The sequence below is a fragment of the Euphorbia lathyris genome, chromosome 3 (assembly GCF_963576675.1).
Source record: "Euphorbia lathyris chromosome 3, ddEupLath1.1, whole genome shotgun sequence".
NCBI classification, from domain to species: domain Eukaryota; kingdom Viridiplantae; phylum Streptophyta; class Magnoliopsida; order Malpighiales; family Euphorbiaceae; genus Euphorbia; species Euphorbia lathyris.
In genome coordinates this window covers 45586960-45603614 of record NC_088912.1, presented here as the reverse complement: position 1 = coordinate 45603614, position 16655 = coordinate 45586960, and the positions used below count along the sequence as shown (strand labels likewise).

The 16655-nt window shown below is 35.7% G+C and overlaps 1 protein-coding gene across 1 annotated transcript; it reads left to right on the top strand.

Annotated features, from left to right (window-relative positions):
• Nucleotides 1-8828: 8828 nt before the first annotated feature.
• LOC136222524 (triosephosphate isomerase, chloroplastic) lies at nt 8829-14041 on the top strand. The gene is made up of 9 exons (XM_066010298.1): nt 8829-9114; nt 9487-9513; nt 10685-10754; nt 10965-11088; nt 12306-12390; nt 12770-12902; nt 13003-13176; nt 13379-13461; nt 13702-14041. The coding sequence occupies exons 1-9, from the start codon at nt 8899-8901 to the stop codon at nt 13756-13758; spliced, it is 969 nt and encodes a 322-aa protein (XP_065866370.1). The 5' UTR covers nt 8829-8898; the 3' UTR covers nt 13759-14041.
• Nucleotides 14042-16655: the final 2614 nt, after the last annotated feature.

Genomic DNA, 16655 nt, shown 5'->3' with positions numbered 1-16655 from the left:
CAGCAAATCATGTTATAGTTGAAGGACAATGACAAGTGTTGCATTGCAACCGTAATTAAACAATGACATCATTCTTTGTTGGTCCAGTTTCTAAGACTCCTGTTTTACGCGCGTCATAAACTTAACCCTTTTTTTTTGTTTTTTCTTTACAACCAAATATATTCCTTCACTCCCTATAATTTTCTAATTTACATTGTAACATCCACAAAATTAAAAAGAACCACTTAATTAATAATTTATTAATTTAAGGAATGAGATGTAAAAATACCCTAACATTTAGGCTAGGAGTAATTTTATCTCTAATATCTAAAATGATGCAATTTTACTCCTAATGTTAATAGCCAAGAACAATTTTACCCCTAACATTGACAAGTTGGATCAATTTGAGACATTATTGTAAAATATATATTTTGTTCTTTATTCTACACCAATTGCATATCAGTTGTTTAAAAAAAAGATTTTATATTTTTTTTGATTTAATAATATAATTGAAGGTTAATATTTATTAATTCGGTCAGCATTGTAAACTTTTTTTGTCCAACTCGTAAAATAGACAATATATTTTAAAATTTTTTTAAAATTTTTTTTACATGTCTGGTCATATTGATCTATTAGTAATGGATGATAAAAATGACTCACATATAAAATGTAGATGATAAGATTCATGACCAAGAAGACAGTTTGCTGAATTATTTCTGGAATTGATCTAAGTTATCAATATTAAGAGTAAAATTACTATCATTGTGAATAAAATTGCACACTTTTAAACGTTAGATAAAATTCCACGTTATTCCTTAATTTAACAAGTGCAATTTACCAAATTGTGAACAAGAGTTGTAACTTCAAATCTGCTGTGATCTGATCTGATCACGTAGATTTTTATTTTTTTTTTATAATAATGTATACATCATTTTATAGATAACAAAACATCAAATACAACAAGAAAAGCAAGGAATAAAATCTTACATAAATAAATACTATGTCTATTACAAAATCCATGAAAGTAAATAAACGACTACAAATTCATGAGTAGTATTTCTTACCAGTAGATTTTAATTTTCAAGTTGACTAGTTTTTAGACACTTTTTATTTTATTTTATTTTTAATGATTTATATTTTAGAGATTAATAATATATATATATATATTTCTATTTCTTTTCATTTTCCCTTAAATTTTAGTCGAGTTAGTGGGAAGCTTAGAGGCTGAGCTAAGTCCGAGGAAATTCGATTTAGACGGCGATCTAGAATCCCTAATTTAAAAGGGTCTTCAAATTATCTATATATATTATAAAATAATAACGATATTCTATATATATCTTTAAAATAAAAACTCAAATATTGACGAGGATTCAGGAATTTTTTGAAAATTTAAATTTTAAAATTTGATTATTTAATTTTATTAGTATTTTATATTGTTCTCACTCACCTTCCTCAAGTAATTCTCTTTCGTTATATAAAAATTAAAATGGATCTTATCTCTTTCAGATTCCCTTAAAACTTATATTTCAAAACGGATTCTAATTCTTTATCTCATTGTTTCTCACCTTAATAGCATACTCTTCATTTGTTAGTCATCCATCATCAATTCATTTGCCATCTCCCTCATATGCTTCAAAAAACAACAATGGTCTTATGACTGCAATACCCTTTATTATTTAGGTTTATTCCTCACGTATGTATTTGTTTTTCTTTTTAAAAAATTCATACCCATCTCAATTCTCTTTTATTGTTGTTATTCATTATATCCATATTATTTTTCTTTTTGCATTCAATTAGGGATTTTGAATTCCAATTTTCTCCATCAAGTTAATGGTTAATTACACTCTCTTTTACATCTGCTTTTCTGTTTTTTCTTATTCTTGGATCTGTCATCTTTCTTTTTTATTTCTGATTTTTTTTTATTCAAATCTTCTGGTCTTCTTTTCTTCTTTAGCGCATTCAATCTTTGTTTTAAGTTTTGATGCCCCCATTTTATGTGTGTTCTCATCACCTCTTATTTCATATTGTTTTTGTTTCCTATTCAGAGGCTTGGTGATTTTTTGACATATATTTTTTGATAGGAAAAATATAATTGTTTCCTTCATAGAAAAATAATACATCTCGATATAAATAATTAAAAACTTATAATCCCTAAATACACTAGATAAGTTTGAATCTGCATCTTTAATATCATAGATCGTCATAAAGGTGAAAAACAAAGTCCACCCAAAATCGACTTCATAATTTTTTAATGAGCTAGATTTATGTGATGGTAAACAAAACTCTTCTGTTTTTTTTTATTAAGGTAAATAAGATAACACCTATACAGAGAGACAAACCACAATCACTCATATAGGAAGAAAGACAACGACTGTCCATATTGGGTGTCATTTTTCTCAGCTATACACTTTAGTAAGATGTCACTTGGAAAGTTGGATAATTTTATCTATTTTACCTTCACATATGAATTAAATGACAAAATCAGTAAGGAGATGAAGTCTCTCCAAATTGCTACTGAGATCAAGGTCAAACCCCCCAACATCAAGATTGGTGCTGGTGTGGATTCAGCCTCCGGTTTAGGGTCAAGATTCAGAGTCTTGTCTATTGAGGATGGCCAGGATTCGGAGTTGCCTAATGATCATTTGGAGTTAAGCATGTCAGGCCTTGAATCGGCTGAGCCTGCTACCATCCTAGGTGACTCTATTAATCCTCTGTTCGACTCCAAAATCGTGGTTATGGGGAGCTCCCAAAATACTGGCTCAACTGGAAATTTGAAGACCAATGAGGTTAGTAATTTGAAAACTTATCTAGACGGCCCTATTGGAAAGGCTATGGGAGTCAATAAGTTAAATATGAAGAAACCGAAGGCTAATCCTAAAAAGAACCATAGCTCTTTGGACTCTTGGGATAAAAGGGGGCCTGCTGGCACCTCATCAAGGCTCTCAGGAGCCCCGAATAAATACCTTGTCTAGGGTTCGGGCATGTGGTCAGTAGTTTTCCGATCTGATGGACCTTTTTGTTTGGAATGTTAGAGGTGCGGCTAGCAAGGCTACCCGCATCCATATTAAAGACTTAATTAAACAATTTAATCCTTCTTGTTTTGCTTTGCTTGAAACCAAGATTAGTGGTTGCAAAGCAGATGAGGTGGTTAGAAAGTTTAAGAATTGGAGTTGTGTCAGATCTGAGGCTACTGGTCGGGCCGGAGGGATTTGGCTTTTCTGGAAGCCAGATCGTGTTAAAATTGATATTATCAATATGGATAAACAGTTTATTCATAGTAAGGTTTGTTACCCTGGTAATAAACCCTTCTTTTTCACCTTTGTTTATGCCGATCCGGTTATGGCTAACCGCAGAAGGCTATGGGAGATCCTTTATTCTATTAGTACTAGTATGGTGGATGCTTGGTTGGTGGCTGGGGATTTCAATGATATTGCCCTTATGAGTGATCAGAAAGGGGGGGGGGGGTAATCGTTATGTGAACCGGTGTCTCAATCACAAGCAGGATATGGATTTATGTGGTCTGTCTGATCTCGGAACCACTGGTCATAAGTTTACTTGGAAACGTAACAGCGTGTTTGTTCGGTTGGACAAAGTTTATGCGAATGTTGCTGCGATTTGTAGATTTCCTGATGTGAATGTGCTGAATCTTCCTTTCCGCCACTCTGACCATTGTCCTATCCTCGTTAAGCTGGTTAAATGTAATCGGCTTAAAGGGAATAGACCTTTTAGGTACCAGGTTGCCTGGGAGTCCCACCCTGAATTTAAAAACTTTGTCAAGGACAATTGGCAGCCTCACTCCAATGTTCTCCTTGTTGCTGAGGGGTTTAGGAGGAATGTGGTGGGCTGGAATAAAAACATCTTTGGTCACATTATCAGAAGAAAGAATAAACTTTTAAGAAGAATTGAAGGCATTCAATGCTGTTTGGAGATCCGTTTTGATCATAGTCTGAATTGTCATCTTAGATCTCTCCAGAACGAGTTGGAAGCTGTTCTTAGACAGGAAGAGCTTCTTTGTTTTCAGAAATCTAGAAAGGCTTGGATTAAGGATGGAGACCGGAATACCAGGTTTTTCCACCTTTCTACTATTATTAGGAGGTAGAGGAATTAGATCGATGCTATTAAAGACTCCAATGGTGATTGGGTCTATGAGGATGAAGATATTCGTCGCCTGGCCCTTGACTTATATAAAGACCTTTTTAAAGAGGATGAGGTGGATCTGGATAAAGCCCTTTCTGGGATTTCCTTTCCTAAGTTGGAGGAGGATGCTATTAAGGAAGCTTTCCATCCTATTGACCAGAAAGAAATTGATCTGGCTTTCTCTAGTATTGGAGCTACTAAGGCTCCGGGGATCGATGGTATTCCTGCTAGTTTTTACCACAAACACTAGGAAAATGTGAAGGAAGGCGTTTACAGTTTTGTTAAAGGTGTTTTCGGCGGTTCCAACGATATTAGGCTGGTGAATAAAACCCTCCTGGTTCTGATCCTTAAATTTGAAAAACCTTCCTCCTTTTTACAAATGAGGCCGATTAGTCTTTGCAATGTGTTGTATAAAGCTATCACTAAAATTGTGGCAAATAGACTCCGACGTATTCTTCCTGAGATTATCAGCCAGAATCAAGGCATTTTTGTTCCTGGCAGGCAAATGATGGATAATGTGGTTATTGCCCAGGAGATGGTTCACTCCATGAAGATGAAGAAGGGTAAGAAAGGGATTGTGGCTCTCAAGCTGGATCTAGAGAAAGCTTATGATCGTTTAAACTGGAGTTTTTTTCTGGATAGTTTAAAGAGAGCTGGTATCCCGGAAAGCTGGAGGAGATTGATTGAGGATTGCATTTCTTCTCCTGTTTTTCAGATTTTGATCAATGGAGATATGTCTGATAAGTTCTCTCCCTCCAGGGGGATCCATCAAGGGGATCCTATGAGCCCTTTCCTTTTTGTTATTGCTATGAAGAGGTTGTCGCACCTGATCCAAGAGGCTGTGAGCAAGGGGAATTTCCATCCTGTGTCCATCAACAAGTTTTTCCCTCCTATTACCCATTTGTTCTTCGCTGACGATGTGATGATCTTTGTGGAAGGGAATGAGGAGCAAGTTGGTGTGGTTATGGATATCCTTAATTATTTATGCGCTGCTTCTGGCCAGAAGATCAATATCCAAAAATCTTGGATGCTTTGCTCTAAAAACATGGATAAAGGCGTTTGTAAAAGGCTAAGTGATTTATCTGGTATTCCTCTTACTCACTCTTTGGGTAAATATCTTGGGGTCCCCCTCCATAGCGACATAGTTTCCAAAGCCTCTTTTAAAGAGACTCTGGATAAAACTAATGGGTTGTGTGCTAGTTGGAAAGCTAATTCTCTTTCCCTGGCAGGCCGTCTAACTTTAATTCAGTCTGTCAATTGCACGGCTCCTAATCATATCATGCAAGCCTGCAGACTGCATGAGCATGTTCTTAATGAGCTTGACAAAATTAACCGGCGTTTCCTTTGGGGAGAGTCTGGAGAGGGGAAAAAGATTCACCTTGTCCCTTGGAAGGAGGTCTGCCAGCCGAAAAGTATGGGGGGTCTTGGAATAAGACAAGCTAAGGATAATAACAAAGTCTTATTAATGAAGCTTCTCTGGAGAATGTGGCAATGCCCCTCCTCTCTTTGGGTTCATCTTCTCTGTGGTAAGTATCGAAAAGACAAAATCTTTGGGGGCCCTAAGGAAAGAGTTGTCAATTGTTCTTTCCTCTGGAAAGGGCTTAGTGCTGTGTTTGTAGAGTTCTGCTCGGGGGTTGGCTTGGAGGTGGGTAATGGCAAATCCATCAGTTTCTGGAATGATACCTGGATTGGAGACAAACCGTTATTAGAAGTGTGTAGCTCCCCTCCGCCTAGTAATATCCGTAATTGGAGGATAGCCGATGTGGTGGATTCTGAGGGGGACTGGATTTGGTCAAAGTTTGATACCTTCTTTAGCCTGGATACTCTCCTTAGAATCAGGGGAGTGAAGATAAGTAATCAAGAGGAAGACAAGGATAGGCATTGCTGGGCCCTGACTAACAATGGAGCTTATTCCTGCAAATCGGCTTTTGAAGCTTTTACCCTCAACAGGTCCGATCCTCTCTCTGATACTTGGAAATACATTTGGGCCCTTAAAATCCCTTACCGTATTAGGAGTTTCCTGTGGCTAGGGGTTAAGGACAGGTTGCTTACTAATTCGGATAGGCACAGACGACATTTGGTGGATTCAGGAGCTTGTAGTAGATGTAGAGGCCATGATGAAACTTTGTGCCATGCTCTTAGGGACTGCTCTAAGAGTAAAGAGGTGTGGAAGAAAATTCTCCCACACCACATTCTCTCTTCCTTCCTCGCCTACTCTGAGTTTGACTGGTTCTCTGATGGTGTTAGTGGGAAGTTACTGGCTAACATGGAGCATGGTGATATTTTCTTTGCTATCATCTGTCACCAATTTTGGAAGTGGAGGAACGAGGAGATTTTTGGGGAGAAAACAGTTTATATTCCTAACTTAGCTGAGTTTTTCTCGAAAAAACTCTCTATTATTACTGAGAGTTTCAAAGGGGACTCCCTTGCTAGGGCTACCCAAAAAAGAGATATCCACCTCCTTGGTTGGAGCAGGCCGAGAGAAGGGGTTGTGAAATTGAATACGGATGGTTCCTGCCTTAATGATGGGAAGATTGCTGCTGGAGGGGTTCTTAGAGATGCTGGGGGCGCCTGGCTATCTGGGTTCACCCAGAATCTGGGGATGGGATCTTCCTTCGCCACGGAGCTTTGGGGTATCCTCTCTAGGTTGAAGCTTGCCAAGAGTCTGGGTTTGAAGATGTTGTCTGTTGAGTCTGATAACCTGGAGGCCATTAAAATGATTTCTGATAATCATGCTATTTGTCTTAATAGCCGTAACCTTATCAGAGCTATAATAAGGCTCTGCTCTTCCTTTGAGTTCATAAAGTTCAGCCACATTTTCAGAGAGCAAAACCGGGTTGTTGATCGCTTGGTGGCGGCTGGGCATGAGGGGATGCTGGGTGTCACAACCCTTTCTGATCCTCCTGTTTATCTCTCTTCTCTTCTGTTAGAAGATAGAATTGGGGTTAGCTTCCCTAGGCTAATCTCAGGTTAGGGTTCGTTGTTTGTTGTTTGTTTTCTTTTCCTGTTTCTACCAAAAAAAATGACAAAATTTTGCAAACCTTGTATGTCTAAATAGGCATTTGTTGCTTTCAAGAAAAAAAAAGCAAGTTACACCAATAGTACAAGAACTATACCTTAATTCAGACTTTGGTATCTAAATTACACATTGTTACAAAAATATACCTCAATTAAGGGTGACTGGATAATTTAATACATTTAACCGGTCATTGACCGGTCAATGCGAGGGTTGACCATTTTTCTAACTCTCTCTTCAATTTTCTCTGCCTTCTTTATCTTTCTTCTATTTTCTTTCTCTCTCAAAATCGATCAAATTACTAGAGCTCCAACTTTCCAATTTCGATTCTCATCCTATCACATGTTAACTACCTATCACATATTTCCTACTTAACATATAAATCTATACAAAGATCAAAATCACTAAGGGGATGTTTGGTTGCCGTTTTTCAACCTCTTGTTTGCATTTTCACTTCAAAATGGAGAGTTTTAGGTGTTTGGTTAGTGACTTTCTGTTTGTCTTATACACTTGAAAAGTAACATTTTACAAAAGCAGAGATAACTTTTTTCAATAGCAAACAGTAGGTAAAACAAACGGACCTAAAACTCTAACTTCCTCATTTCTTCTTTCATCATTTTTTCCCTTTGCCGATTCCCTTTCTAAGAATTTAATAATTTCATTAATTACAGTAAAAAAAATCTCATTCTTTTGCATTATTAGCAATGAGAAGCCTTTAAAATGAAAACCTAACTGCTAATTTAAGGAAAAGAATGACCGTCGCACTGCCCAAAGCTCCGCAAATACGATGTCTAGAACTTCTACAAATTACTCCCATGGCGATGACAGAACCCCAAGGCAAGACCTACTTGCCTCTTTCAAATCCATTGAACCACCGCCATGGAGAGAGATAAAAAGAGAGAGAAATCACCGTCAATTTGAGTTTGAATTTTTAGGAGGTTGTGTAGATTGATTCCTGATTTATAGTTCATTTTCTTTATGATCCAACTTTCTCTTCCAAAATGTATGGTGAAAAGATAAAACATCAATTTAATCCTTAGTTAAAATAATAGGGTCGCACCTAATTTGCTATTCCTTCCGTTATTCCATGAGGAAACGGGATTTTGATAAATTCAATGGATCATCGTGTCCTAAAAGATGTCATCCATTTCACTTCATTTGCAAATTTTGAGCATGAGGCTTGATATGAGCATAGTTTACATGTGTAGATTGATTTGGCTTTTGTCGAATTAATTATGAATTGAGAGACCAAGGAGAAAGAGATAGGTAATGAGAAAAAAAGATAGTATTGTATGTTTAATTAAACGGTATTATTGTAATTATAGGTTAATTGAATGTATTGTGAGTTCTAATTTTTAATGAAATTGGTTGAATTCGCGTTGATTGATCATTGACCGGTAAAAATATATTAAATTATTTAAACATCATTAAATTAGATATATTTTTATAAAAAGTATAATTTAGATATCAAAATATATGAACTAGAAAATAGTATATGTACCATTGGTGTAATTTACTTGAAAAAAACTATGGGTAAAGCAAAGGGCAAAATGGGGGTGGTTGGAATAGTAACAATTGGAGCGTGAAATTGACGGTGGGTAGAGGCGCGTGCAGTAGTCGTCCAACCTAGCAGTCATCGGTGAACCCACAGCAGTCTCGCAACAAACTTCACCCACAGCGTCAAAGCAATATATTTCTCCAGTTTTTATGAAAATAAAGCAAACCCAACAAACCATAGATTTCTCAGAAACCTCATCTCTATATCCATGGCCATGCTCTCTACATCACTTTCTGGCCCTAAATCTGCTACTTCCTATTCCGCCCCTCAGTTCTCCGGTCTCCGCCGCTCCTGCTCCAGGCTCGAAGCCGCCAACTCTCACTCTCTCTCCCAATCTTTTCTCCGTCATTTCAATTCCCAACTTTGCTTCTCTTCTGCTCGCAAGCCTTCCAGACAAGTAGTTGCCATGGCTGGCTCTGGAACTGTGAGTTCCTTCCTCTGCAATGTGTCTTCTAGATCTCTTTTTGCTGTTCAATTTTCGGTTACTTTCTTGTTGATTTTGCTTCTGCTCTGAAGTTACTTAGCAAGTCTCTTTTCTGATTTACTAAAGATTGATTTTCATTTTCACTTTTTCTTTAGACAACGCAATCATCTCGGGATGTGGCTAGTGTTTTTCGTAGATTGCTTATTGTTTGATTTGACATTAAGTTGCTTAAAAATGTTAGTGCGAAGCAACCAAATCTTTCAAGATTGTGTTTTTACTTCTCAGATTTTCGTTATTCTGACTAGATAAATGCATTGCAGAATATTCTGTCTGCTTCTGATTGTTCTGACTTTCTCTTTCTTCTCTTTGCAGTTCTTTGTTGGTGGAAATTGGAAGTGTGTAAGTAACCCTTTCCACATTGATTCAATCTTTCGATTTGTTGAATCTCCATGAAGTTCTTTTTTTTTGGAAAAAAAAACTTGATCTTGACAAGTTTCTGTTGGACTAGTATATGAAGTTGCAATTTCTTTTAGATGTTCTCGTCATGGTTGGCTAAACGTAGCTCATATAGTAAAAAGAGGAAATTCAATTTTTAGACACTTTAATCGGCAAAGATATGCCTTTCCTGTTGCTACTTCTTTTGCTATTGATTTTTTTGTTATTTCTTAGTTGTGGATTGCTTTGTCACTATTCCCTTGGAGCTTTCTAAATCTTTTGATAACTTTGCCACTTGTGGTGTAATTAGAGGTGGCAAAATGACACACGACCCGATTACACGACACGAACACGACACGGATTTTTAGTGTTAGTGTTGAGCTTAATAGGTAATAGGTCATTTTTGGGTTGACACGAAATTGACACGCTAATTTGTGGGTTGGGTTAGTGTTGATATGTGAACCCAAAAACGACACGAAATGACACGGATATTGAAAATTATTGTTATATTCTCTCGTGTTTTTTATGTGATTTTATTAATAAAGATAATAAAATTATAATTATTAGTTGCAAATATTGATTTGAATTTCTTAAATTGTTATAAACACATTACATGATCCTCTAACATGATATTATTGAACTTTTCGATAATTATTGTTAACATACTAATCTAAAAATGATACAAAATGTTTAAAAACAGTACCATATCTTCTTATATTTTTAAGAGTTATTATTAATATATATGCATAACAAAATTACATGTAACCCGAAAACACGACACGAAATCGACACTAACCCGAATAGGTTAACACGACTTTGACACGAAAGTTTTTGGGTTGGGTTTGGGTTTACTCTTTTTGACACAAACCCGAAATGACACGACACGAACACGACTCGAACACGACAATTGCCAGGTCTAGGTGTAATCAATGTTTTCAACTTACTTCATAAACACTTTTTAACTCTAATTTGAGCTATTTTATGGTGTTTTTAGGCCTTTTTCTCTTGTTAGGAGCTTGTCTTGGCCTGTTGGATTGTGGATATTTCAGATGCATGGTTATATTATATTATATTATATCTTTTCTTTGGTGTTGCTTCAACCCTTCTAATTCACCCTCATCTCTGTTCTTACTAGAATGGGACAAAAGAATCTATCACGAAGCTTGTTTCTGACTTGAATGATGCAAAGTTGGAGTCTGATGTTGGTGAGATAATAATTTTCTAACGCTCTGACTTTTAGTTGCCAATGGCTGTAAACTGTGATACTTCATAATTACTCATATATGAATGAGCTAAACTTCTCAAATTTTATTTTAAGCTAGGCATACTTTAAGGTGTAATGTACGGACTGCTGCTTTATCTTTTTTAGATTTTAAATGGTTCTTACTTTTGGTTTTCTAATGTCACTCGGGCAGATGTTGTTGTTGCACCTCCCTTCATTTACATCGATCAAGTAAAAGCTTCATTAACTGATAGAATTGAGATTTCTGCTCAGAACTCCTGGGTTGGTAAAGGCGGAGCATTTACTGGAGAAATCAGGTTATCAATTTCTTCTTCTTCTTTTTTCCCCCAAATCATAGCAATCATGGTTGGTAATAGGTATTTACTTTTAGTGCTGAGACATTTTTGGCAAACAGTTATTTATTTTTTAGTCCTTTGCATGGTTTTGGCATGGCAACCATAAATCACAGCGATCATGGTATTATTTAATCCTTTAATATATTAGGTCTCTCTCTTCGATTCTCTCTAATTGAAAAAACTACATAATATTGAAGTAGAAATGTATTTGCTTCCAAATTAAGTTTGAGATACTGTATGGACCATTTTGCTAGATGGGAAACATATACGTATGGGGATCATTTTTAATTTATTGTTTCACCTTCTTTATTTGATTACATCTTGGTTAACGTCTTACCACTTAATCCCGTCCCTCTGTCTACGCTGGGAAAAGGGCAGAGAGAAGAGCAGCTTGACCGGACGAGGCGGGGGGTCTCTATCTGGCCGGTACTAGTTATCGTTCGACAGCAAAGCCTAAATCTGGATTTTCCTGGATCAAGATTTCGTATCATAATTGGAAAAGTGTTGTTTATGCCAGCCAGCTCGGCCTTTCTTTCGCATCTCAGTGGTTGGTGGGTGGATCTGTTTAACGTGAACTCGTACTTTCGACTCTATCGAGCAAAAGACTTTCTTAGCCGCGTGTGGGAAAGAGGGGCAATTGAGCATCCTTAACACATTGAGATAGTTTATAAGTATTCTTCTTGTGTTGACAACTTTCCACACTAAATTTGTGATATTGGCGACTCTATTGCTGGTACTGGTGGGTGAGAATTGTACTTTATAAATTATAATATATCAAAATGTTAGTTTAGTCTAAGTATTTGTTTAGTGAGTGCATAGACCAAAGTTGCCTATGTATTTTAACATGTTATATGAGAAGTGCCTCTTACTTCAAAATCCCATGCTTTAGTTGTGATACAGAGTCCTTTCCGAATAAAACTAACCCCAACTCCTTGGTTAAACTCTTCTGGTCCTGGAGAATTTAGTTTAATCACATTCATACTACAATGATAGTGAATTTTAAGTTCAATTATGGTTGCACATTTCACAACATTAATCTAACTGCTTTTGACTCTGATACCATATATCTGCTAATACTTTCCCTTAACTAGGGTTTATGTTTATATCTTGTTAATTACACTGTTCTTAATAATGCTTTTCTACTGCTGTGAATATAATTTTTCTAATCTGTTTTGCAGTGCGGAACAGCTGAAAGATATTGGCTGCAAATGGGTTATCCTTGGGCATTCTGAGCGTAGGCATGTAATTGGTGAAAACAGCGAGGTGAAAGTTATAGACAAACATTTTATGTTTTACAGAGTTTGAAAAAAAGAGAAGATATTGCAAGTCTTGCTGCATAATTTGATCCATGCTACTTTGGCTTATTGCTACTTATGTCATTGGTATATTTTTCGTGGCTGGACTTCAATTTTAATTGCAAATTGATCAAACCCCATCTTGTTTAGACAAGGGTATTGTGGTATTCAATAGAGTTCCAACCAGAATGTTGAAGTGAACTATAGACCTTTCTCGGTTAGTTGGCACAAATGCTTTAGCCATATCTCTACAGGATTTAGCAGTAGTTAGTGGCATTGTGAAAAAAAAAGTAATATTAAGTATTGTTTTTTCGGCAGTTGTTATGATTTATCTTTGCTTGCTTCAGTTCATCGGAAAGAAGGCTGCTTATGCTTTGAGCAATGGTCTTGGGGTGATGGCTTGTATTGGTGAGCTGTTGCAAGAGAGAGAGGCTGGAAAAACTTTTGATGTCTGTTTTGAGCAATTGAAGGCATTTGCAGGTACTTGCTTATTTTTATTTATCCTAAAATAGAAAGTCAGTTGTACAATTATTACAGCGTCAAAAAGAAACTCTGTCCTGACCTAATATATGATCCACAGATGCTGTACCAAGTTGGGATAATATAGTCATTGCATATGAGCCTGTATGGGCTATTGGGACTGGTAAAGTGGCCTCACCTCAACAAGCTCAAGAAGTGCATGTTGCTGTCCGTGATTGGCTTAAAAGTAATGTCTCAGAAGAAGTTGCATCCAAAACACGCATTATCTACGGAGGTACTTGCTAATTGCATCTAATTTCAGAGAGCAGGTTAATACCAAATAATTTGCTTGCTAAAATTACAGAAAAAAAAACTACTTAAATCGCTAGTAACTAGATCAGAGGAGATCTGAGTTCATTCAGCTTTCTCTTTCTATGTCTTGTTTATCTGCTCTTGGTGATTCTTATAGTCTAATAATGTCTGCTTTGACATTTTAGGATCTGTAAATGGAAGCAACTGTGCAGAGCTTGCAAAGGAAGAAGATATTGATGGTTTTCTTGTTGGTGGTGCATCCCTAAAGGTAAGTTTTTTCTTCAAGATTTCAATACAGTTGAACCATTTAATGGTTCTTTTTTTTAAAATGTTGGTGAACTCGGATGGGCTGCATGGATGTGTAAAATATGATTTTTGGCAGCTGTTTTCAAAATGGGTTGTCGTGTCATAATCGGTGTCATGTGATTTATATATGATAGAAATGTAACAAATTTTGATAATCGTGTCAGACGGGTTATCCTGACAAGCTTAGATTATGGTGATGCAGGGCCCTGAATTTGCTACAATTATCAATTCTGTAACATCGAAGAAAGTTGCTGCATAATTATGTAGAACAAGTGTGCAACATGAAAACAGAATAAAATAAAGGTGCGTCTACCTTGAAAGAAAGAATCAATATATCAGCAATATTGGAGTTTTGATTATAAGTCCAGTGCATGCATCTGTATTTTTGTTCAATTTTCTACAAGGGAAAAGAATAGGAATTATTGTTGTAACTTACTACTGTTGTCTTTTCTGTAACAACCTAACCAGTTTTAAATAATCATGAATGAATTATTGTCAACAAGACTACTACATGAATAATATCTTTTTTGTCTCGGCTAGCATTTTTCTCGAGTCTTGGCGTACTGTTGTGATGCACCAGATCAAATCAAAAAATTCGATTCATCTTGTTAGCAATCTCAGCTTCGTTTATGATCGATTAATCTCACCATAATATAGTTGCATTCATTTAACATCTTCCCCTCAACTTGCATTCATAATATAGTTGACATGATTAATGGAATCTGATGATCTCAATTCTGGTAACCCGAAAAAGAAAATAAAAATTCAAGTTATTTGACTATTGGAATTTCCGTTGCCCCTGAATTGTGATTCCAATCTCAGTGGACTCCTTCCTTCTCTGACACTACAATCTGAATGTTTCCAAATTCTTCTATGAATAATATTCGAGATATGCCTTTAAATGGCGATAGAAGAATTGCTAGCTATTTCTCTGGAGAAAATATCCTAAGAAACAGTGTGGTGATGAACGACCACAACAATACGAAAAAAAGGCGATTACCTTCCCCACGACATTATCGGATATACTATCAAAGCTGCTTTCAATATCTGTATTGTGGTTCAAAATTGTCTACAAGACATGGTACTCTTTAATCTCCAACCTTATATTCATCGATCTTTACTCTAAACGAGCATCTAAGAGCCCTAAACTCCTCTTCTTTACAGCTGATTCTCATTTTCAGTTATTAGACTATGAAAGTTCATCGTTTGATGGTTTGCAGAAGAGTATGAAAGGAGAATCAAGAATTCAAAAACAGATGGGGATTGCTAGAGAATAAATGAGTTTCTTTGTTGCATCAGAATGTGAAAAACATGGCTTCAACAAATCTGTTCACTTCAAACTGCAATTACACCCATTTCACTTCACTTATAATCTTTGTTCAACCCACAATAACTACTCATCCTCTCATCATCATCAACAACAACTTCTCTCATATTAAAATAGAAAAACTTCAAACACACCAAGCTATTTCTCTATACAACACCAAATTAAAAACCAAAGACATTTACCCACCAGACAATGAATCCATTTTGAAAGAAAAATCAACCTTGGCACTTGGGTTTCTTATTTCAAAGAAGAAGAATGGCTTTTTTTTTTTTTTTTTTTTTTTTTTTGCACGAAAACGGATACGAACACGAAGAGGGGATTGTAGCGAGTTCATGGGTGATTTTTAGCATATGGAATTCATGTGAAGCTTCTTATTATATAATAAAATTTAGTAAGTTTTTTCAGATTTTCCCACGTTTGAAAATGTTGTCACTAGAAAAGCATTGATACTTCTTGGAGGTTAACATATGCGTATTCGATACCCCGAGTACAGGAACACAACGGGGTACGTATGGGATACGGTCGGAAAGTATCCCTTTTTTTAATTAGGGGATACGTTGGGGACATGTCGGGGATACTTTAGGGTTTTTTTTTTTAAAAAAACTTTGAAAGTATAGGGGTTTTTAAAAAAAAAAAAACTCTAGAAAGTATAAGGATTACAATTAAATCAACCCCACCCCGCTAAGTATAGACAGATACAAAAATTGAAATTCCTAAATCAATTAGTCTTCTTCTCTCTTTTGTCGAATGAACCCTAAATCAATAAAAAATCTCATGGTTCGCGTAACTAGCTCTTCTGGTCGACTTCGACTTCTTCTGTCCAAATTCATCATCGTACAACTTCAACTTTTGTCTTGTACTGCGACTTGACTTCTGCCATTCGACTCTACTTCTATGAGTTGACTCTATTTTTGTTATGTCTTTCACAACTCATGTGGTTTTTTAATTATGGTCGTTTATTAATCAGAAAATTAATGACTTATTGTTATTAGTTAATATTATAGATGTTATTTGTGGTTTTATAATAAAGTAGGAATATTATTTGTGGTTTTATAACGACTCTATAAATATGATTTGTGATTTATATATTTATGTATCTTTTGAATTTTTCATTATAAATTATATATCATTAATTATATATATGGAATAAGGTACCAAAATAGGTCTAAGGTTTTTAGGGAAGTACCAATTTAGGCTCCACGTTCAAAATAACACCAATATAGGTTTAACGTTTACAACATAATATCAATTTAGGTTTAACGTTTACAACATATCATCAATTTAGGATTTACTAACAGAACGTGACACGTTATCCGTTAAGTCTGCCAAATCAGCACCATGTCACATAAGGTACCAAAATAGGTCTAAGGTTTGTAGAAAGTATCAATTTAGACATCACGTACAAAATAATACGAATTTAAGTGTAACGTTTACAAAATATATACAATTTAAGCTAAACGTCACAATTAATCATATTATATTCTTTCCCTGTTAACTTTATATGTTATCTTTTATGTGCCAATATGGTACATTTTGGATGATTTTAAGAACAAGGTTTTCAATCCCACCATACAAGATATGCGGTGCAATAATTAGATCATCAACAAACCATTAGATTGCTTTTTTTGCTATGTTGCACGGAAACGGGAAACGAATACTGAGAAATGTTATTTCTAAGAAAAATTAGCTAAGAAATTGTAATGAAAACGGAAAAGAAACAAAAACAAACGGACACGAAACGTGAGAATGCTAATGAAGAAAAGTTTCCGTGCAACATAACTTTTTTGTTTTCGAGCGTTTTATACATTCCTTTTGTAACAAATAGTTTT